This window comes from Melopsittacus undulatus, chromosome 2 (genome assembly GCF_012275295.1).
Source record: "Melopsittacus undulatus isolate bMelUnd1 chromosome 2, bMelUnd1.mat.Z, whole genome shotgun sequence".
NCBI classification, from domain to species: domain Eukaryota; kingdom Metazoa; phylum Chordata; class Aves; order Psittaciformes; family Psittaculidae; genus Melopsittacus; species Melopsittacus undulatus.
In genome coordinates this window covers 64,163,889-64,183,191 of record NC_047528.1, presented here as the reverse complement: position 1 = coordinate 64,183,191, position 19,303 = coordinate 64,163,889, and the positions used below count along the sequence as shown (strand labels likewise).

General features: G+C 42.9%; 1 protein-coding gene across 10 annotated transcripts in view; it reads left to right on the top strand.

The window, feature by feature from the left end:
• The window catches only part of MAP4K4 (mitogen-activated protein kinase kinase kinase kinase 4), a 165,277-nt gene that overhangs the window by 142,586 nt on the left and 3,388 nt on the right, over positions 1-19,303 (top strand). For 9 of the 10 annotated variants that reach the window (XM_034059981.1, XM_034059984.1, XM_034059979.1 and 6 more), the window contains 8 exons: positions 464-581; positions 850-1,020; positions 4,660-4,803; positions 11,376-11,510; positions 14,414-14,514; positions 15,258-15,407; positions 16,203-16,362; positions 18,871-19,010. In XM_034059981.1, coding sequence (XP_033915872.1) covers positions 464-581; positions 850-1,020; positions 4,660-4,803; positions 11,376-11,510; positions 14,414-14,514; positions 15,258-15,407; positions 16,203-16,362; positions 18,871-19,010 — 1,119 coding nt within the window. The remainder of the gene's footprint in view (positions 1-463; positions 582-849; positions 1,021-4,659; positions 4,804-11,375; positions 11,511-14,413; positions 14,515-15,257; positions 15,408-16,202; positions 16,363-18,870; positions 19,011-19,303) is intronic. The other variant, XM_034059980.1, reaches the window with a different exon arrangement.

Here is a 19,303-nt window from a genome sequence, read left to right as displayed (position 1 = left end):
TGATCCCAGATGGTTCTAATTTTGTTGCACAAGCCAAGAGATCAAACTTTCTAATTTATTAAACTAGCTCACTTTAGGAGATGCTTCATAAATTCAGAAGTCATACGTAGGTAGTGGACAGCTTGCAGACCAGACAGTATACATACATTTAAGCAGATTTTTTTAAAAGTAGACATTCCCTCTCTTTCTGCCTGATTGTAGGGGCCAGTCTGATAAATCTTCACTATCAGCTGAGGTGACAGGGATGACGATTTAGCTAATTACATTTTGCTGTAACATGTGCAGTGTGCATATGTGCCTAGTGCAGGTGTGGTGTCTGCAGTGCTTTGTGTATCTATAAAGGGAGTATAAAAGCTTGGGGAGGCTCTGTAGCATAATTCTGTAGTGACTTAAATATGTTGGTTGTTGTTATCCGTGCTTTTTATTGTCATTAATATTAATAAAGTTGAAATTTACATTGCAGACTCAGTCCGCTAGTAACACACTCCAGAAACACAAATCTTCCTCCTCCTTTACACCTTTTATAGACCCCAGATTACTACAGATTTCTCCATCTAGTGGGACAACTGTGACTTCTGTGGGTAAGTAAAGTAGCTGGAGACGACAATTGAAAAAGGGGTCTGTGACTTCAGTGGCTCTTTAAATACTACAAATGTTACCATCATGCTTTTTATTTTATTTGCAATGGAGTGCATAATTTTATTTCTTTTTCCATTTACATTTCTTACAAAAAGAAAGACTTGCTCAGTATTCTCAGTTACTGATTTGGGTAGTATGGTGTAAGAAATATATGGCCAGAATTTAGCACTTGAGTGGTATTACATGCGCTTTACTTTTCTTTTTTTCCAGTAGGATTTTCTAGTGAAGCAATGAGATCAGAGGCAATAAGGCAAGACCCTACGCGAAAAGGATCAGTTGTCAATGTGAATCCCACGAATACACGGCCACAGAGTGATACCCCAGAGATTCGCAAATACAAGAAGAGATTCAATTCTGAGATACTGTGTGCTGCCTTATGGGGTAATGCAATCCTGTTCCTCCCTTGCCTCCTGCAGTTCTGAAGTGCAGACTTGCCAGTACGAGCTTACAGGCCTTGAGAATGTATCTCTGAAACTTTAGCTATTTCTCTGCATTTATTCAATGCTCATTGCCTCTTTTTATTGCAGGAGCTGCTTATTACTATGTTTTTCACAGTATGTTGCTTCTGCTTTGATATAATTTCCTGCTGCTGGATATATGCTTCTGATGGCACAGTTTAGACTTCATTCATCTTATCATGATGTCCTTTTCAGCTCTCTCTAACCCCTCCTAGTACATCTCTTGCAGCTTTTGGGAGCTTGTAGTCATCTTTGCATTGTGCACCTGGTACCCATTGGTATTTCCTTTGAAAACTAATCATCTTCTTGAGCCTCTTGCTAAGTATTGTTGCAGAGCTTTATTAAGATGTGTTTTGTAAGACGACTTTCCATCTCAGTCATCAGTTTATGTAGGAAGGAAGCAGAAAGAGAGGAGTAAGAGTGTAATTTTCCAGTGTGAGGCTTTGGCTTGGTTTCGTTAAGAGTGGTTAGTGCAGAGAGAAGCTGGCCATGGGGTGTCAGCTGACCAAGTGTTTTTGGCCTTCTTGCCACAAGGGATAATTTATGTCAGTGTCAGACAGTTAGGATCCTACATGGGTGAAAGTCTTAGAGCAGTGCTTGTTGCCTGCTACAGTGTGGAATCACTGCTGCAACACCCAGCAAAAGGCTTTCTCTGCTGTGTAATTTCTTTCTTGGCCAGAACCCATGGGGCCACTTGATCTTTTTTTCATAGTCTAGATGTTAATAGATAATGTATATTATGTACATACTGCATATATTGCATATGTATTTATCTAGTATACCTAAACTTAATAGGCTATAAATGCATATGGGTGTCATCTTAAAAACTATAAAGAAGAGAGTTGGCCATTCCCCTGAGTCACACAATGATTGCATAGGTAATGCACTGCACTGCTCTTGTCTGCATTTTCACAGCTCTTTCCAAGGCTGTAGTTGTCTTTTGGGGTTATTTCCAGTATTTCTTGTTTCTCAGAACAGCACTGTTGCCCTGTCATTCTTGCCTGCAAAACCATGTCAGTTAAACCATGTTGGCTCTCCCAGCACCTTATCTTCCTATCTGCTGCTTTCTTTATTTCCACAGTTTGCTGGTAAGAATTTTTAGCCCAATGCTATTTCTACCTATTCTTATGAATAATTCTCTGATAAAATCAAGATTTGTGCAATGTAAACTTCCAGGCAGAGAGAGGGAGAAGGCAAAGAGAAATCATACAGGATCAGTAAAGATGACTCATAATTTCTCTGATCTGCCTTGTTTTGCCAGTAGCTATTTGTGTTAATGGTTTTATATTTCTTTCATCTATGTATTTGACTGTTACAGTGACTTAAAGTACAGATGTAAACTCCTAGAGGTGTTTCACAGCTGTAACAAAGTATTTCCTTGTTGAAGATTTAAGGCCAACCTGATGGTGACACAAGCTGGTACACATGCTTATTTCTTGATAAGGTTTAGCTTCCTGTACCCTTAAGTAAATGAAGGCATTTCATGATGATATTTCTTATTCAAAAAGAGGGAGACTTGCTTTCCTTTGTTTTGCCTTGCCTTTACAAGTGGTTGTGCCATAGTATCTGGCAGGTTGCTGATTGCATTAGGCCTGTGATGCTGTTTCTTCTAGTTCTGAGTGGTGAAAGTCAATGTCATGGATTCGGTAGAGTAGATTTGTACACCCAGCCTCCATAGAGAGCCCATACTTTCTCAGGAAGCATTTCCATTTGTTTGAAGAACCAGAACTGGTTAATTGTAGGGTGGTGGCAGAAGAGCTCTGCTGGCTGTGACCAATGATAGTGCTTGCACTGCTTGCCACCAGCATAGTGCCTCATTAGTTTAATCTCAAAATGCATATAGCTAAGGGAAGAGGTCATGGAAAGGTGCACATGCAAACTTGAAGCAGAAACAACTGCACCACAAAGGCAGCAGAGGAAGAGATGAGGGTGGAGGTGAGAGCAATTGAGCCCTGATGTGCAGACAGGGGAAGGGACCCATAAAAAACAGTTTGCATGTGGCTTGCCTTGAATTGTAGGCATACATGTCAAAGCTGAATCACTTACAGCTTTAGTCAGTGGGTCCTGGAGCTGCAGGAAGGAGACCAACTGCTGGGCATTTCCCTGGCTGGTTTGGTGGTGCTGCATTTGTGTTGATCCCTGAGCATGTGCTCTCCCTGCTTCCTTTTGCTGCTTCCCATTTTAAGGATGCCTCCCATTAAGGAAGACAGTAGGTGTGAAATGCCCCTGGGGCTGTGAGATGGGATCCAGCAAGTACTGACCCAGTGCAAGGTGCAGAGACAGGAGGAGGGCAGGAAGGGGGATGGCAGAGATGTCAGCAGCTGAAGGACAGCATAGGAGTGTGGCAGAACCTCTCCCAAGGCAGGTGCTGTGGCTGCCAGCATCCGTGTGCTCTGCTGCCTGGAGGAGGCAGAGGAGGAGCAGAGCAGTGAATCTGAGCAAAGGATGTGATGGTTTCTAGGGACTGCTGATGCCTCTGAAGTTGCCTTACTGAAAAGGCAAGAGAGAGAAAACTGAAGATGTGTGTTGGTTTCCAACCTCTCCATAGGCTACATCTGCTTTTTTATCCACCCAGAGGCTTTTCAGAGTGCCCTAGCACCAGTAGCTCAGGCCCCTTCTCCATCATTACCTCCTTCTGGCCACCACTTATGCTTAAGGATGACAAGTTTTACATTGTGATTGCAACACAGGAGTTCAATAAAGCAAGTCATGCATTTGCTTTGATTCCTGTTCCCTATATCTGACCTGTCTCTGAAGCTCCTGGACTGGAACAGTATTGCAAATTAAATAGTTAAGAAATTTTAAAGTGACAATGTATTAGTAGACTTTTAAAATCCAGTCTCATGCATAGGCATATTTTATATTTATATTCATACATTTATTTCTAAAAAATAAATAAATATTGATTTTAAATACTAAATTTTTGGGGACTCTTGGAAAGTGTCCAAATACATGTTTGGACCTTTGTATAAAGAAAAGGGCCTACTGACTTTTCTCATCTGCAGTTGCTTATCTTTAGGAGGAATCTGTAGAAATATAAGATTATTGTAACTCCTCTAGTTATAACATTCAGATGGAAAAGATTGTTGGGAAGCTGAGGACCAACTCTGCATCTGTCCGTTTACAGGAGGGCTGCCCTACAGTCTGTTTCTCTAGTGGGGACCAAGCCCCTACCAGCAACCCCCTTGCTTTCTTGCAAGTGGCTCTTGTCAAGAGCCTCCTGTTACCAACACCATTACTGACAGTTAATATATCTTTGGAATACATAAGCTTGGGTACCACTTTGTGCCTTCCCCCTCTTCCAACATTAATGTGCCATTTTGCTTGGGAACTGGTGCTCTACGAAGCTCTTACTCTCTTGAACATTGCAATTTGGTGACAGTAGTCATTGTGACAGGTAATGTTGAAAGCCTCTGCATCATGAGATCTTTTAGGCTGCAGGCAGCTGAGACCCAACCAGCAGTGGTTAGACCTGCTTGAAGCAGGACAGTTGATACACCAATCATCAGAATATGTGAAAAATCTGCCTACTAACTTGGCACTTTGGTTTTGTTTCTTCTAGGAGTGAACTTGTTAGTGGGCACTGAAAGTGGTCTGATGCTGCTAGACAGAAGTGGTCAGGGAAAGGTTTATCCTCTCATCAATCGAAGAAGATTCCAGCAAATGGATGTACTTGAAGGACTGAATGTCTTGGTGACAATTTCTGGTAAGGTTAACTGTTCAACATGATTTTTTTCCCCCACCTAGTATGGCATGGCAGAAAGCTTTTCTTAGCAGCCTGTGTGTTGAGGGGAAGTCCTGACTTGATTGAAGTCAGTGGGTTTTCCATCATTTCACCTCTCTGAGTCTATAGTTTGTTTCTGCAAGTGAATCATTTTCTACACTACACCCTGTGCCTGCTTGCCCCCGTTCTTCCTCCTGTGGGGTGGGTTTAAAAATCCTGCATGGGGTTGGGGGAAACATCAAACTTTGTTAGTTTGTTCAGTGTTTGGGAGCTAGAAGTTACTGCTTTGTGGACTTTGTAAAAATGGCATTCTTTCCCTCTGACATGATTACTTTCAACCTGGCCTCTTTCTAACCAAAACATGATTCGCCACTTGGGTTTAAAGCCATCTTGTGTGTTGAAACCTGTATGGGGGAAAATGCTTTCATGAAGTCTGGAAATAAGAATGATGTGCAGTGAGTGTGTATGTGTTGGTGAGAGGAGAGTACAGTGTGTACGTGATGTGGAAATTACCAGTGTGAGAAGGCAGATCGGTGCAGTGTTTGGCTTTACTCTCATTGGGTGCAACTGTAGATGGCAAAGCAATGGGAGATGAAGGGTGATGGTGATTATTGTGTTTGTTTTGTGTGCACTGATGGAAAAATGTGTTTTATGAAGCTGGAGATTCCAGACTGTTTGGCTCCAGACTGTTATTGCATAAGGTTATCCTGCTGTTAAGCAACCTGATGTGGTGCACTGTTAATCTTTCTTCACGGGTGTCATTCAGCCATTTACCTTCCTTTTGTTTTGAATTGTTTGTGAATTCAGCTTTTGCTATGTGCATGTGTATGACAGGGAGAGGGTATAAATGAGGTTTCTCACAGTGGCCCCTGTGGTGCTGTTCAGAGCCACCCAAAATTTTGGTGAGGCTCCAGAACCCTCCAGTGGAGGAGCTCTCTGGCTCTCCCAACCCTTGTGCAAAAGGTTGCACACCTAGAAAATGTAATGCAATTTAATGCATTAATGGTATTATCCCACTACAGGCTCAAAGAAGTGTGCCCATGCTGGTTTTGTCAACAGAGGGCTTTGTTTCTGTCTAGAATAAGTGTATTTTATTGGCTTGTTGCTTGCTGCACTCTCAGCTACTGTTATGTTGTGAAATCTTTAAAAAGAAAGGATGAATCAAGGAAGATTAAAAAAAACCTGCAACCTGCTGTATGTCCTTTTGATGTTTAGTGCTGTATGTTAAAATATAAGCTTTTTGTAAAGCACCATTTGATAGTAGACTTTGTAAACAGAAATATTGTATAATCCAATTTGTGTAAAATCTGTTGGTTTGAGGCATACCTTACGCAGACAAGCATCTGTGATTCAGTCTTGGTTCAGTTGTTTTATTTATGTTTGTGTCAGCCACAGTCCGAGCACCCTGACACATCCATTTTCTTTTCTTCCTTCAAAACTATTGCTTCCTCTGTAGAGACATGCTACATTAACCCTTAAGAGTCAGCTGATCTTTGGCTGGATTATGCCTTCATTTCTGTCCCGTCTCCTGTGTCTTATGGGGGGTTGCTGGAGTACAAGGCAGGAAAAAGGTATCCAAGCCCACTAAGAGACAGGCCTGGGGAAGCATACTTGGTGAAATTGTGATGCTGTTATGCCCAGGCTCCTACTTATATCCCTGTTTTGTCTTCAGCACTGCAGTTCTTAATGGAAGCTTCCCTCATGCTGGACTTCCCTTGGTGACTTTATTTGCAATGAGTGGCTCCATCTCTTCAGGCAAACCAGGAACTCTGAAATGAGATTGTGTTTCTGCAAATGGTCTGTTCTGACAGACTGCTTATGGAGCTGCCCCTGAGCTTTATCCTAGGACTGCTACTGCTTATCTGGGAGTGGTGTTCAGCTCCCTATGGTGCACTTGGCTGTATGGGTTTTTTGGGGAGTGATGTGCTGATAGTGGTAAGTTTTGAAAGGTGTCACCACATGGTACAAGGAAGTTGCAGTGTATTAAGAATTTAGAATCATAGAATAGAATCACAGAATAGTTAGGGTTGGAAAGGACCTTAAGATCATCTAGCTCCAACCCCCCTACCATGGGCAGGGACACCTCACACTAAACCATATCACCCAAAGCTTCGTCCAGCCTGGCCTTGAGCACTGCCAGCGATGGAGCATTCACTACCTCCCTGGACAATCCATTCCAGTACCTCATCACCCTCACAGTAAAGAATTTCTTCCTTATATCCAGTCTAAACCTCTGCTGTTTAAGTTTCAACCCATTACCCTTTGTCCTATCACTACAGTCCCTAATGAATAGTCCCTCCCCAGCATCCCTGTAGGCCCCCTTCAGATACTGGAAGGCTGCTATGAGGTCTCCACGCAGCCTTCTCTTCTCCAGGCTGAACAGCCCCAACTTCCTCAGCCTGTCTTCATATGGGAGGTGCTCCAGTCCCCTGATCATCCTCGTAGCCCTCCTCTGGACTTGTTCCAACAGTTCCATGTCCTTTTTATGTTGAGGACACCAGAACTGCACACAATACTCCAAGTGAGGTCTCACAAGAGCAGAGTAGAGGGGGATTGTCACATAAAATTGTTTTTAATATACACTCTTGAGTTTAAAAACCTGAAATCAATTACTTCCTCAATTTATATATGAATAACAAAACTTTCTGACAACAAAGCTTGTGATACTGAGATAGTGAGCTGCTATGAGAAAGCTTTGCAGGTCAAAGCAGAGTAGCTAATCAGTTCTTCAGTACATACTGTTGAGAGGCTAACAGAGTTCTGGCTGCTCAGGTAATGATACAGTGCTGAGAGTCATAAAAATGCAGGAGGATAGAACAGCACCATGTATACAGAACATGCTCCACTTGTGGCTCGCTGAGGATTTTGCCAGCACAGCTGGCTGATGGTGGCACTTGGGAAGGTAGGAGGGGGTGACAAAGTGGAAGAACTGGTTGGAATCTGCCTGCTTAATAATTAAAAAACACAGTGACAATTAAAAGCAAAACTCAATATGGGAAAAGGGACTTTGCATTCAAAATAAGGTCTGTGGGAGAAATCAGAGCCAGGAGTTCTCAAAGAAATCACTGTCTGATAAGTTTATTTGATAGCTGGAGTGGATTTTTGTTTCTTATTTCATAAAAAATACCATAAAAATTAGACAAAGATAAAAAAATAAAAACCAGAAAAATCCCACAAAACAAAAGAGAAAACACCCAGATTTTTGAGAGCTATTTAAACTGGCTAGCAGAGATTTACAGGCAGAAGGCTCTAATCCCCCCACTCCCAGTATGAACATTAACAGCAGCAGAACTTGTTTATGGCACTATATAGTGATATAAATATGTCCATCACATAGCCATCTTTGTATCACTAACTGGTCCTTCTCTTTTCATGCCAAGCTGCTGAAAGGCAGAGGGACTTCCTGTCTTGTGACTTTCCTTGTGGTCTAGACACTAAAACACAATGGGAACACACGTGAGATGTTTTGCTGTTGTTTTGAAAATGTTTCTGGTTGGAGAGAAATACCGTGGTGCACATGATATGAACCAAAAAAACCCAACCAACAACTTAGCCACGTGCTGGGAAATTCCTGTGTGCGTTGTTTGTTTCAAGTCTTCAAGTTTGACTAAACTACTGAGAGAGCTAAACCATGGAAATATCTGAGAGACAATTTGTTTCCCAGTGGACAGGGACTCGTCATGCCTTTAAAAACATTTGGTGCATTGTACTGACCTGGAGCCCTCTGAGCTCTTCCTTGCCCAGAACCGCAGTGCCTTCTGGTCTGGACTGTGTTCCCTGTTCTTCAGTGTTTCGAAAAGGGCCCTTGTGGCTATTGTTCCCAGTATGTTCAGGGGAGAACCTTTCCTTAGTCAGATGTGGGGCTTCTGGGAATATTGTTTCCTGCTCTGGTCCTTTTTCCAAATCTTTAGAAAGCTGCAGGATTGGTGGGGCTTTATTCCTTTATGAAACATAACTTAATAAATATGAAGTCAGGCAATAAATCAGGGTGCTCATTTACTGCCAGATCTGTTGTCACTTTTGTAAAGGGGATAAACACAGGACAGCACAATGTTACTTCACATTTCATTTAGTGCCATGAGAACAGAGGGACTTTTAAAATTAAACAGCAGGTCCAGTAGTTAAAAATGGGTCTCCAATTCCACTTTAAATTTAAGCTCAGTGATCAGATTTTTGATTTCAGAAGTGCCTCTCTTCCTCCTGCCCATCCCCATCCAAGTAATCATAAAAAGATCTCTTTCAGACTGTGCATCTTTGTAATGGAATGGTTTGTAGCACTGGAGCCCCTGCAGCAGCCTGTTTGCAAGCTGTGCTTCTCCATGTGCTGCCCCTGCAGCTGCCTTTCCCAAGGACCCTGGCTCTGTTAGGGGATCTCCTGCCATCAGGGTGGGGACTCTGCACCAGCTCCAGAACCCCAGTGTGGAGCTCTTTGGGCACAGCAGGATGGTCTCAATGCTTGGGCCTCATCTCCTGCTGCAGCAGTATCCCCTGATGCTGTGTGCCCATCCCTGAGATGAGCAGCCAGCTATGAACTGATACATCAATAGGCATCATGTGAAAACTTTAAAGACAAAGACATCAGCTAAAAACTATAGCTGGATTGGGCTGGCAGGCTGCCTGGTGGACCATCCTGACAGCTCATGGCTTTCTGCAGCATAGTGTCACTTGGCCAGCCCAGCACTGACTGCTGTACAGGTCAGATGTCTTCCTCTCAGCTCTAAGGGCTGCAAAATACTATACACATTCACCTTGTTGCCTCATCATGGCTGGAGAAGCAGTAGCATGGAGCTACTCCACTGACAAGTTGGGTCCCTGACAGTATCTCCTGTTTCATAGAATCACAGAATGGTTTGGGTTGAAAGGGACCTTAAGGCTCATCCAGTTCCACCCTCCCTGCCATGGGCAAGGACACCTTCCACTAGATCAGGTTGCTCCAAGCCCCTTCCAACCTGGCCTTGAACACTGCTGGGGATGGGGCAGCCACAGCTTCTCTGGGCAACCTGTGCAGCACCTCACCACCCTCAGAGTGAAGACCTTCTTCCTAATGTCTAATCTAAACCTACTCTTTCAGTTTAAAGCCATTCCCTCTTGTCCTGTCACTATGTGCCCTCATAAAAAGTCCATTTCCAGATTTCCTGTAGGCCCCTTTAGGTACTGGAAGGCTGATATAAGGTCTCCCTGCAGCCTTCTCTTCTCCAGGATGAACTAGACAGATTTTCTCAGTGTGTCTTCACAGCTCTCTGACCATCTTCATGGCACTCCTCTGGACTTGCTCGAGCAGGTTCACATCCCTCTTGTGTTGGGGGCCCCTTCCCTTCCTTGTGCAGAAACATCATGCAGCCTTATGAAATGGCTCCTAGTCAAAGCAGGGATGATCTCTCTTCCTCGCCTCCAGCTTCATCTGTGACACTGTAATGGCTTCGTGCAGCAAAGCATCTGGAGAAAGGAGAATGCAAGCTTTGAGTATGTGCATGTAAAGCCACCCTCTTGCTAGTTCAGCAAATGCTTTGTAGGCCATTAGTTGTTAAAGAATCACTGATAAAGTTTATCATGAACCTTGCTCCGCATTCAAAGAGCACTTCTCATATTGAGTTAAGAGTGTGAGCTATATTTTAATGACTGTGGCAGATGCATTGTCAGTTGAAGATAGGGCAGCCTGGGTAAGCAGATTCTCACCTGTGGAGAAGAAACACCTCTTGCAGCTCATGTGTGCAGCCTGATAAGTATTACACCCCTTGCAGCACAAGGGAAGGGCTGCTGATGAAGCAGGCATCAGCTTTTAGCAAGCAGGTGAAGTTTGCATGGGCTGTGTGAAATTCTCCCACTGCATTTTCAGATACTGTATGTTTTTCCTTACAACAGAACTGGTGTAAAGTGGTTCCGTGATGAAATTTTTAGTGCTGCTGTTAGGAAATTCAGAATTCCACCGGGGAAACAGTGAATGATTTTAATGAAACTCGACCAGTTTGTGTTAGGATGAAGATGGAATGGAAATGTGCTGGTCACTAACTAGGAAGAATTTATAAAATCCATTTCATCCCCATATTTTTCTTCACTTTTGCTTCCTCCCTTACAACCCATCCTGTTCTCTTCTGATAGCTGTGTACATAATTTTGGGCCTCAGATTCTATCCTGCTGCTCTCCTGCAGTTTTGTGTGAAAAAGAGCCATTCTGACTCAGCTATATATATATTTTAACCTCAGTGCATGACTCTCTGGTGCTTTTGGTGTGGGAGTATTTACCCTTTCTGATAGAAGTTTTTTGGATCCTAAGAACCAGACAACTGACAAGCTGTTCCCTTGAGTTTGTCATTTTATGTTTGTGTGGCATTGCCATGTGTTTCTTTCATTGATCATAAGGAAAGTGTGTGCTTGGGTGGAGTCTGGAGTAAAGCTGTTGTGGATGTAAAAACTGAAGGAGATCTCTGTGGTTTCAGCAGTTTCTCCTTCAGTGTTATTTTGGTTTGCTCTTTGGGGCTTGCTGTTTGCTTGGGCAGGGTTTTTTGTGCTTCTCTTCCTATGGAAGTAAACCAGTCTTTTTCATTTTGTGGCCAGGTAAGAAGAACAAGTTGCGAGTTTACTATTTGTCCTGGTTAAGAAATAAAATCCTTCACAACGACCCTGAAGTAGAAAAGAAACAGGGCTGGACAACGGTGGGCGACTTGGAAGGCTGTGTGCACTATAAAGTTGGTGAGTAGTGAATGTAGTAATCAAATTGCTGGGATTAAAGCTGGCTGGAAGGGGAACTGCAGTGTGTGTAGCTGCTGGGTTTAAGGTTTGGTTTTATTTCTAGCTGTGTCCCCTATCCCTCGGGGAGAACTTTTCTGGCAAAGCACCAGCATAGATGGCAGGTTATTGGGTTAAAATGAATATAGAAGAGTTTTCACAGTGGGATGCTGGGCTGTGAACTGGAGTGGGCGCAAATCCCCATCTGTCTCTTTCCTGTAGTGGATGCAGCTTCCAGGAGAGTGCTAATATGGGCAGTGAGGGCAGTAATGTTTCACCACCTCTGTTAGACCTTTTAGGTAACAGAGGGGCCCTTGTCAACCAGTAGCTGTTCTCTTTACCAGCAGTTTTTCCTTTTCACAGTTTTACCATGATGAAGTCACATGCTGGCATGGAGTGAAAAAAGTCTTTCTTTTTAATGTGTATTTTAAATATTGAGGGGGAGAGGGGAGAAGAGAAAAGGAAAAAAGAGGGAGGAGAAAGCAAACCCAGCTAGTGCATGAGCTTTGGGGAGGCATCTGGGAAAAGAAACATATGTTTAACTTCAAGATGATTCATTGATTCCCTGTAGCTCACAGAATTTCCTAACGCCATCTCAGATCCACTGCAGTACACTTATGGGATGAAGTGTGTTTTCATTAGGCAGGTGGCTTTTGAGTAGTTTTAAGTAATTTAAATGGATTTGACTGTAGAAACTTCCACCAAACTAGTGAAAGACATGTAGCTTTCAGTCAGCAGAATATGCAGTGAGCCTGCTGCCCTGCAGGTGGGGATGTGAACCAAGAGCTCTTTCTCCTCCTTCTCTTTCATGATGCATATTAATGGACAGTGGATATTGCCTTTGATTTGGTTTTCTTCTAAGAGCCAGCTCAGTTCCTTTCCAGCTGTGTCAGTCAATGTGGGGCAGCAGCAATCGAACTGAGCTCAAGTCTCCTCCTGTCATGCATGTGCTCTTGGAAAAACCTGCTAGTGGGGTGTAATCAATAATGATGGCAGTAAGTGACTGCTGAACCAGGAGCTTGACCCTGAAAACAATTAATAATGTACTCCTCTGGTCTCCCACCCCAGGCTGTCAGCAGCATAATGAAGTGGCCTGTTAACAATACATTAACAGCTGTTGAAAGGAGGCTTTCCAGCAGGGAAGTATCTGAAACAAAGAGCATTCTCTTCCAGATGAAGAGGGGTTTGTTACCCTGGGCTGCAGCCTGGCACTGAACTTCCCTCTGAGCCACAGATGTACAGTAGACTTCTTCAGGTAGTGAGAGGCCTCTTTGACAGCTGCACTGCAGTTCCCAAGAAGGATGAGCTGCCAATAGTTGGACTTGTGGTTTGGAGGCTGCCGCCGAGGCAGCTGGCACTGATCACTTCCTTGTCTCTTTGATGCAAAGGGGGTCTCAGACGTCAGGGTGAAGTGGTATTTATGGGTCTCAGTTGCTTCAGGCAACTTTTGGCTCCTCTAAATGATAAATTGCTCTTTTGAAACTTCAGATTTGGGTAAATTCCCAGATAGCACCCAGCACAAAGAATGAGGATTATCAAAGGTCCTTTTTAACAGAGAAGGTGGTTTTGTTCGACACCCCCTCTTCCCTGAGAAAAAAATCCAAGAAGTCTTGTAAAGTAGACAAGACTGAACAAAAGCTCTGTTTTTTAGTCAGTACAGCTGTGGAGGATGAGAGGCTTTTCTTTGTCTGTTGAGAAAGTGTCAAGTCCTTTAATGCTTATAGTTTGATAGTCTTGCCTTCTTGCAGAATAGAAGAGCAAGTAGCAGCTTTGTTCCCCTGAGACAACAACTGCAGGCTTGTACAGTAGTAAGATACCTAAAAGACATTAAAATAGTATTTATTAAAGAAGTCTGCTTCTCACAAGTCTGAGATCCTAATTCTGCCATGTTTCAAAATCAGGGTTGGAGATACAACAGGCAGAAGGGTGAAGATGCATGAAGTTATTAATTGTTTTGGAAAAGTGGCATATTCCCCTAAGACTCAGGGTAAAGAGGTTGCAGAAACCTCCAGAGGTTTCTCAGTGTCATCTAAATGCTTTTTTTTCCCTCCCCCTAAAATAGTGCTAGAAATAGGTTAACCCCAACATCTGGAAGTCCCATGATTTGCTCCTTCCCAAATCCAGGTGGCAGCTGAAAATGCAGATCCAGCAATGCTTCTGGAACGGCCATTTCTAGATTTCATCAGTCCCCTCCTGAGAGCAGTAGCTTTTTCTGATGTTTGGTTTAGCCAGCTGTTTAAATGTGGCAACAGAGACACAGTTGAGCATTTGTGGATCAGCTGTGTAAGGACACTTTATTTCTGATAAATTCCATGGACTTTGGTATTCTGTTTTCAGATGAGTTATCTCAGGCTTAGGAACAAAGAAAAGTGCACTGCTATAAAATTTGCCTTTTGCTTTTGAAATTGACTTGTTTCTTAACTTTTTATTTCAGTTCCCTTTTTCCCTCTTTCCCTGGGGAATTTTGCCATCAGTGCAAAATGCCACTGCCAGTGCTGTGGCTGAAACTGTCAATACACTCTGCCACAGTCATAGCCTTCTCTTATTGGAAATGTCTATGTCTGAAAACTGATTTTCTTGTCGTGATGAGTAAGCACTGTCTAAGGTGGAAAAAAAAAACAAGTGTAAGTGTATACTGACTGGGTAATTTGAAACATGGTGACAGGTTCAGTTACTAGTAAGGGTTTTTTGGTGACATAAATGTGTCAAAATACTTAACTACAAAGACTGAGCAATCCCATAATGCGGTATTACTAAACCCAAATGTCTGTAAGTATGGAGAAATATTGTAATTTTCTGCTTTCCCGAAGTAATTGGCATGACTTTGGAATTACTGCTGAATTCTCTTCTGTTCTGTTTAATTCCAGTAAAATACGAAAGGATCAAGTTCTTGGTAATTGCATTGAAGAGTTCTGTGGAAGTCTATGCATGGGCACCAAAGCCATACCATAAATTTATGGCCTTTAAGGTAACAGTATATTTCAGGCATACATAGGATTTTCTCGTAGCCAATTGCAGTTACCCCTTTACAAAAATGTTCTGTCATTCTGTCGTAGCCGTATTACAGGTTGTTCAGAAAATCTCCACAAACTTTGTATTATAGTTTAATTTAGGAAGGTTTTTAGCTCTAGAGGCAGTACACTTAAAGTTCTAAATTGTGACCGAGCATAAACTAATAAACAAAATGACACAATATCACACCTGTTTCTTTTGTCTCTCTTTAAATAAAACATGAGGCAGAGAGAAGCAAACTGAGTCTGAACATCTTCAGCTGAGCAGACCAAGTCATTAAGTGGTACTTGGCATTGCTATTTTTTTTTGAACACTGCAAGAATGAAGTTAGCTGGCTTGGTATAATTGCCAGACTGATTTACAGACAATTAGTGTTGGTTGTGCAGATTTAAGTGAACACTAGTGTCAAATCACCCTGAACTTTGGGGAAAACAATTCTTACTAAAAACCCAAACAGACCAACTAAAGGAAACCCCACAGAAAATAGCTTACAGTGTTATGTGATGAGATGCAAGAGGTTGTGGAGCAGTGTGTCCTTGTGCATGAGAGACATGTGAGCTTCAGTAGTCTGGGGGATGCGGGCCAGAGGGATGTGTGAGAGGAATAAACCCATAATATTATGTGCAGTAGAGCATGTTTTCATAATACCTACTGTGGTTCTAAGCAGTAAAGTAAATCTCACTCATGGTTGTCTCACAGTCATTTGGAGAATTGGTACATAAGCCATTGCTGGTGGATCTCACTGTAGAAGAGGGTCAGAGACTAAAAGTGATCTATGGCTCCTGCGCTGGCTTCCATGCCGTTGATGTGGATTCAGGATCGGTCTATGATATATATCTACCAACACATGTAAGAGCTACTGCTGGGGTTGGGGTTTTTCTTTTTTTTCTGGGTCCCTATGCCCTCTCCTGCCCCTTCTTCCCCTCAGACAACCAACATGTCAGGCTGTCCCTGTGGATCACTGCCAGATACTGGCAGTGGTGAATTGGGTGGAGGGGTCCGAGCAGATGTGGCCACTTGTGCTTAGGGGCTTGTGTCTCTGTCATCTCCTTGTGGTATGTCTCCATGATTGGGAGCTGCCTGTTCAGGTCTGTTTCAAGGGAAGCAGTTAAGTGGATTGCATTGCAGATGCCTGGCAGAAGCTGCAGGGAAGGTGGCAGTACAAAAATGACACAACAGCCCCCTGATGAGATTCAACAGAGTTAGCAAATGCCAAGGTGGCCTTAGATACCAAGGTTTCTGTTGTTTGTTGTACACAGATGTGTCAGGTGGGCCTGCAGTGTGCAATGCACCTTCCTAATAACTATTCACTGCAGTGCAGGTTTCTGAGGTCTGCATCTGGGCTGCTTGCCCCAGGCTCCCTTCCTGCGCATAGAAAGAAATGGGCACTCCTACAGAGAAGTTAATCTTTCCTGGTTTTAGATGTCTGCCTTAAAATGAGAAGATTTGTGCCCCAGGGGTTTACAGGTCTTTGGTGTCACTGTGTAGCATGACTAGCTTGTGGGGGAGCAGAGCTAGTACTTCTGAAATGAGTGAATCCCCACTCTGCTGTCAGCCAAAATCAAAAATCACCCAGCCCTTTCTTCCAGCAAAGGCTCTGTGGCATTAAAACAAAAGGCTTCCTCTCCTCTTTTTCCTCTGTAGATCCAGAGCAGTATCCAACCTCACGCAATCATCATTCTCCCAAACACGGATGGGATGGAGCTATTGGTCTGCTATGAGGATGAAGGAGTTTACGTCAACACGTATGGAAGGATAACCAAGGATGTGGTTCTGCAGTGGGGAGAAATGCCAACTTCAGTTGGTAAGTGCCTCTGGTGAATCATACATAGCGTACTGTTAGGGAGCATGAGTGTGTGCACGTGGACAGGAGGGATGCACATGGGGTGTAACTTCATATTCAGAAGCGGCGATGCTGTAGTGTTCCTCAAAAACAGTTGTGCAAAGTAGAGAGTAATCACACGGATCTGTTTTGTGCTAAGTTTTTAAGAACCAAATCCAAACAAGCAAGATGTGAAGTTCAGAAATGAAAAACTCACCAGGGCCTCTGTAGGTTGCTGCAGAATATTTGCTAGACAGCCACAAAGCTGTGGAAACTTTTCAGTATAGTCATTACCCAGAGTACTGCGTCCAGCTCTGGAGTCCTCAGTGCAGGAAAGACAGGGGCCTGTTGGAGAGAGTCCAGAGGAAGGCCACAGAACTGATCAGAGGGATGGAGCAGCTCTCCTAAGAGGAAGGGCTGAGAGAGTTGAGGTTGTTCAGCCTGGAGAAGACTCCAAGGAGGCCCTGTTGCAGCCTTTCAGTACTTAAAGGGACGTAATAAGAAAGACAGAGCCAGACTTTTTAGCAGTGCTTGTTGTGATAGCACACATAATAATGGTTTTAAAATAAACAAAGGTAAATTTAGACTAAGTGTAAGGAAGAAACTTCTTACAATCAGGGTGATAAAACACTGGAACAGCTTGCCCAGAGAGGTGTTACATGTGCCATCCCTTGACACATTCAAGGCCAGGCTGGATGTGGTTCTGGGCAACCTGATCTAGTTGAAGATATCTCTGCTTATTGCAGGGGGGTTGGACTAGAGGACATTCAGAGGTCCCTTCCAACCCAGACTATTCTATGATTCTATGTAAGGTGTCAAATGGTAAGATATTATGGGTATTTCTATATAGTTAACAATGTATCGATTTGATGTGTTTAAATTCACCTGCAGATTGCGTATCTATCCTAGCGTGATAATTCTCCCACATTTTCCCCCTTTCAAGATAAGGCACTTCTAAAAGTGAGAGAAATGAGTGTACTAAAATGGACACAGATTTGTTGCGATCACAGGTACACACTAGGACCCCTCTTGCCACCTGTTCTGCCGTATTTCAGTGCTGAGCATACCATGGGCTGCAGTCACACCTTCATTTAGTTGGGCCAGGCACATTGCATAGTATGTGCTTTGGAATGAACGCATGTATTAGGAGGTGACTGCTGATACCCTTTCGAGCAATGCAAACAATAATGGGAGAGGAAGGTTAAAGAAGTCTCATGCACAGCTTGTTCACTCCTGTGGCGACTAACTTTTGACTAGACCTAAAAGCAAGCAGGGTTTATCAGCTGGCAAATGGCAGAGCCTTTTGGGTCTGGAGTGCCTGTGAAGTAAATGGCACTGAGGCAGCTGACATCATCTGAACATCTCATCTGACAATTTTTAGAAGCTATTTGGCCCAGTTACCACTAGTGGCATTTTTAAAAATAAATAAATCTCCAGTATGATGGCACATGCTATGTTGTAGGTGTATGTTGTACTGCAGTAGATAATTTGATTTCATTTCACAGAAAATTAATAGGGAAAAATAGCTATAAAAAGGAAGTATTGCAAAATCAAATATGTTTTAATTTTACTTGCTAAGAGCCGTTCCTCTTCTTTTTATTTTTATGTTAAGTATGCATGCAAATCAGAGGCAACAGCTTATTCTTCACTAAGGTCCCATATGTTATTTCTGGCAGTGTTCCTAAGACTATCCATCAAAATGCTTTTTTTGAATATACCTTTTCATAATGCTGGTGACTTTCCCCTTTATTTCATTTTTTTACTGCTATGAAGAACAGATTTTTTTCCTCATGCTACTACTAATCTGTTTCTCCTCAGTGACACTCTAAGGAGAAATGCTTGATTTTTTGCTTTATTTGTGCACAAAGGAAAACATCATGACAAAGAATAGTATTTCCACTTGGAGAGCTTAACAAGAACCTCTTTTGAGATGTACAGAATTCTTTTCAGACCAGTTGGTTTTCTCAAGGAGATCAGGTTTTTGAAGTATTACTCCTGTTAAAGGAGGCTAGTTCATTTTTTACTTTCTGTCTCCTCTTTCTCTGTTTTTGCTGACAAGCTCCTTCAAGGAAGGGAAGTAACACCGTAAGACACAGAGCTAGTGCTGGTGACATACTGGAGTGGTTTGGCTTAGTGTGTTTAAACCTCGAGTTCTGCTTTCTCCTTGTCAGCGCCTAATTAGCTTGTCTCTTTGCCAGCCTAGATGTTCCTTCCATTTAATTGAAGGTTGTGAAGTTCCCTTTGTGTCATGAATGCTCAGGGAAGAAGTATATAACTAACAAAGAAAAGCCACATGGATTTTTTTCTAAAGCAGGAGGTATTTTTAGGCATCATGAAGGTGCTGAGGACAGAAATAGCACTCTGAACATATGTGTTCTTGTAATATGCACATGCATACTTTTAACTAGAGTGTGTCAGGATATTACTCTGCTTTTTCAGTTCCTCCATGTTACCCTCTGCCTGTCCTAATGGATTGTTTTCTTCCCAAAGCGTACATCCGATCCAACCAGATTATGGGCTGGGGAGAAAAAGCTATTGAAATACGATCAGTGGAAACCGGACACTTGGATGGTGTGTTCATGCACAAAAGGGCACAAAGACTCAAGTTCTTGTGTGAACGCAATGACAAGGTATAATTCCCCCTTCCTCACCTCCCTCCAGTTTGTTGCTGAGATGATGAACATGTACTTCACCTGGTTATGTGGGTTGGGTTAATCCTGACCAGCAGCCAAACACCCACCCAGCCTCTCTCTTACTTCACTTCCCATGGGATGAGGAGAAAATAAAAGGAAGGTGAAAAGCCTCATAGATTAAAACAGTTTAATAAGATCAGCAGTGGCCAAAACACTGATGTGTTGACCACACTGTTTAGCCACATACAGGCTGCTATGCAGAACATCAACTCCATCCCTACCTGAACCAG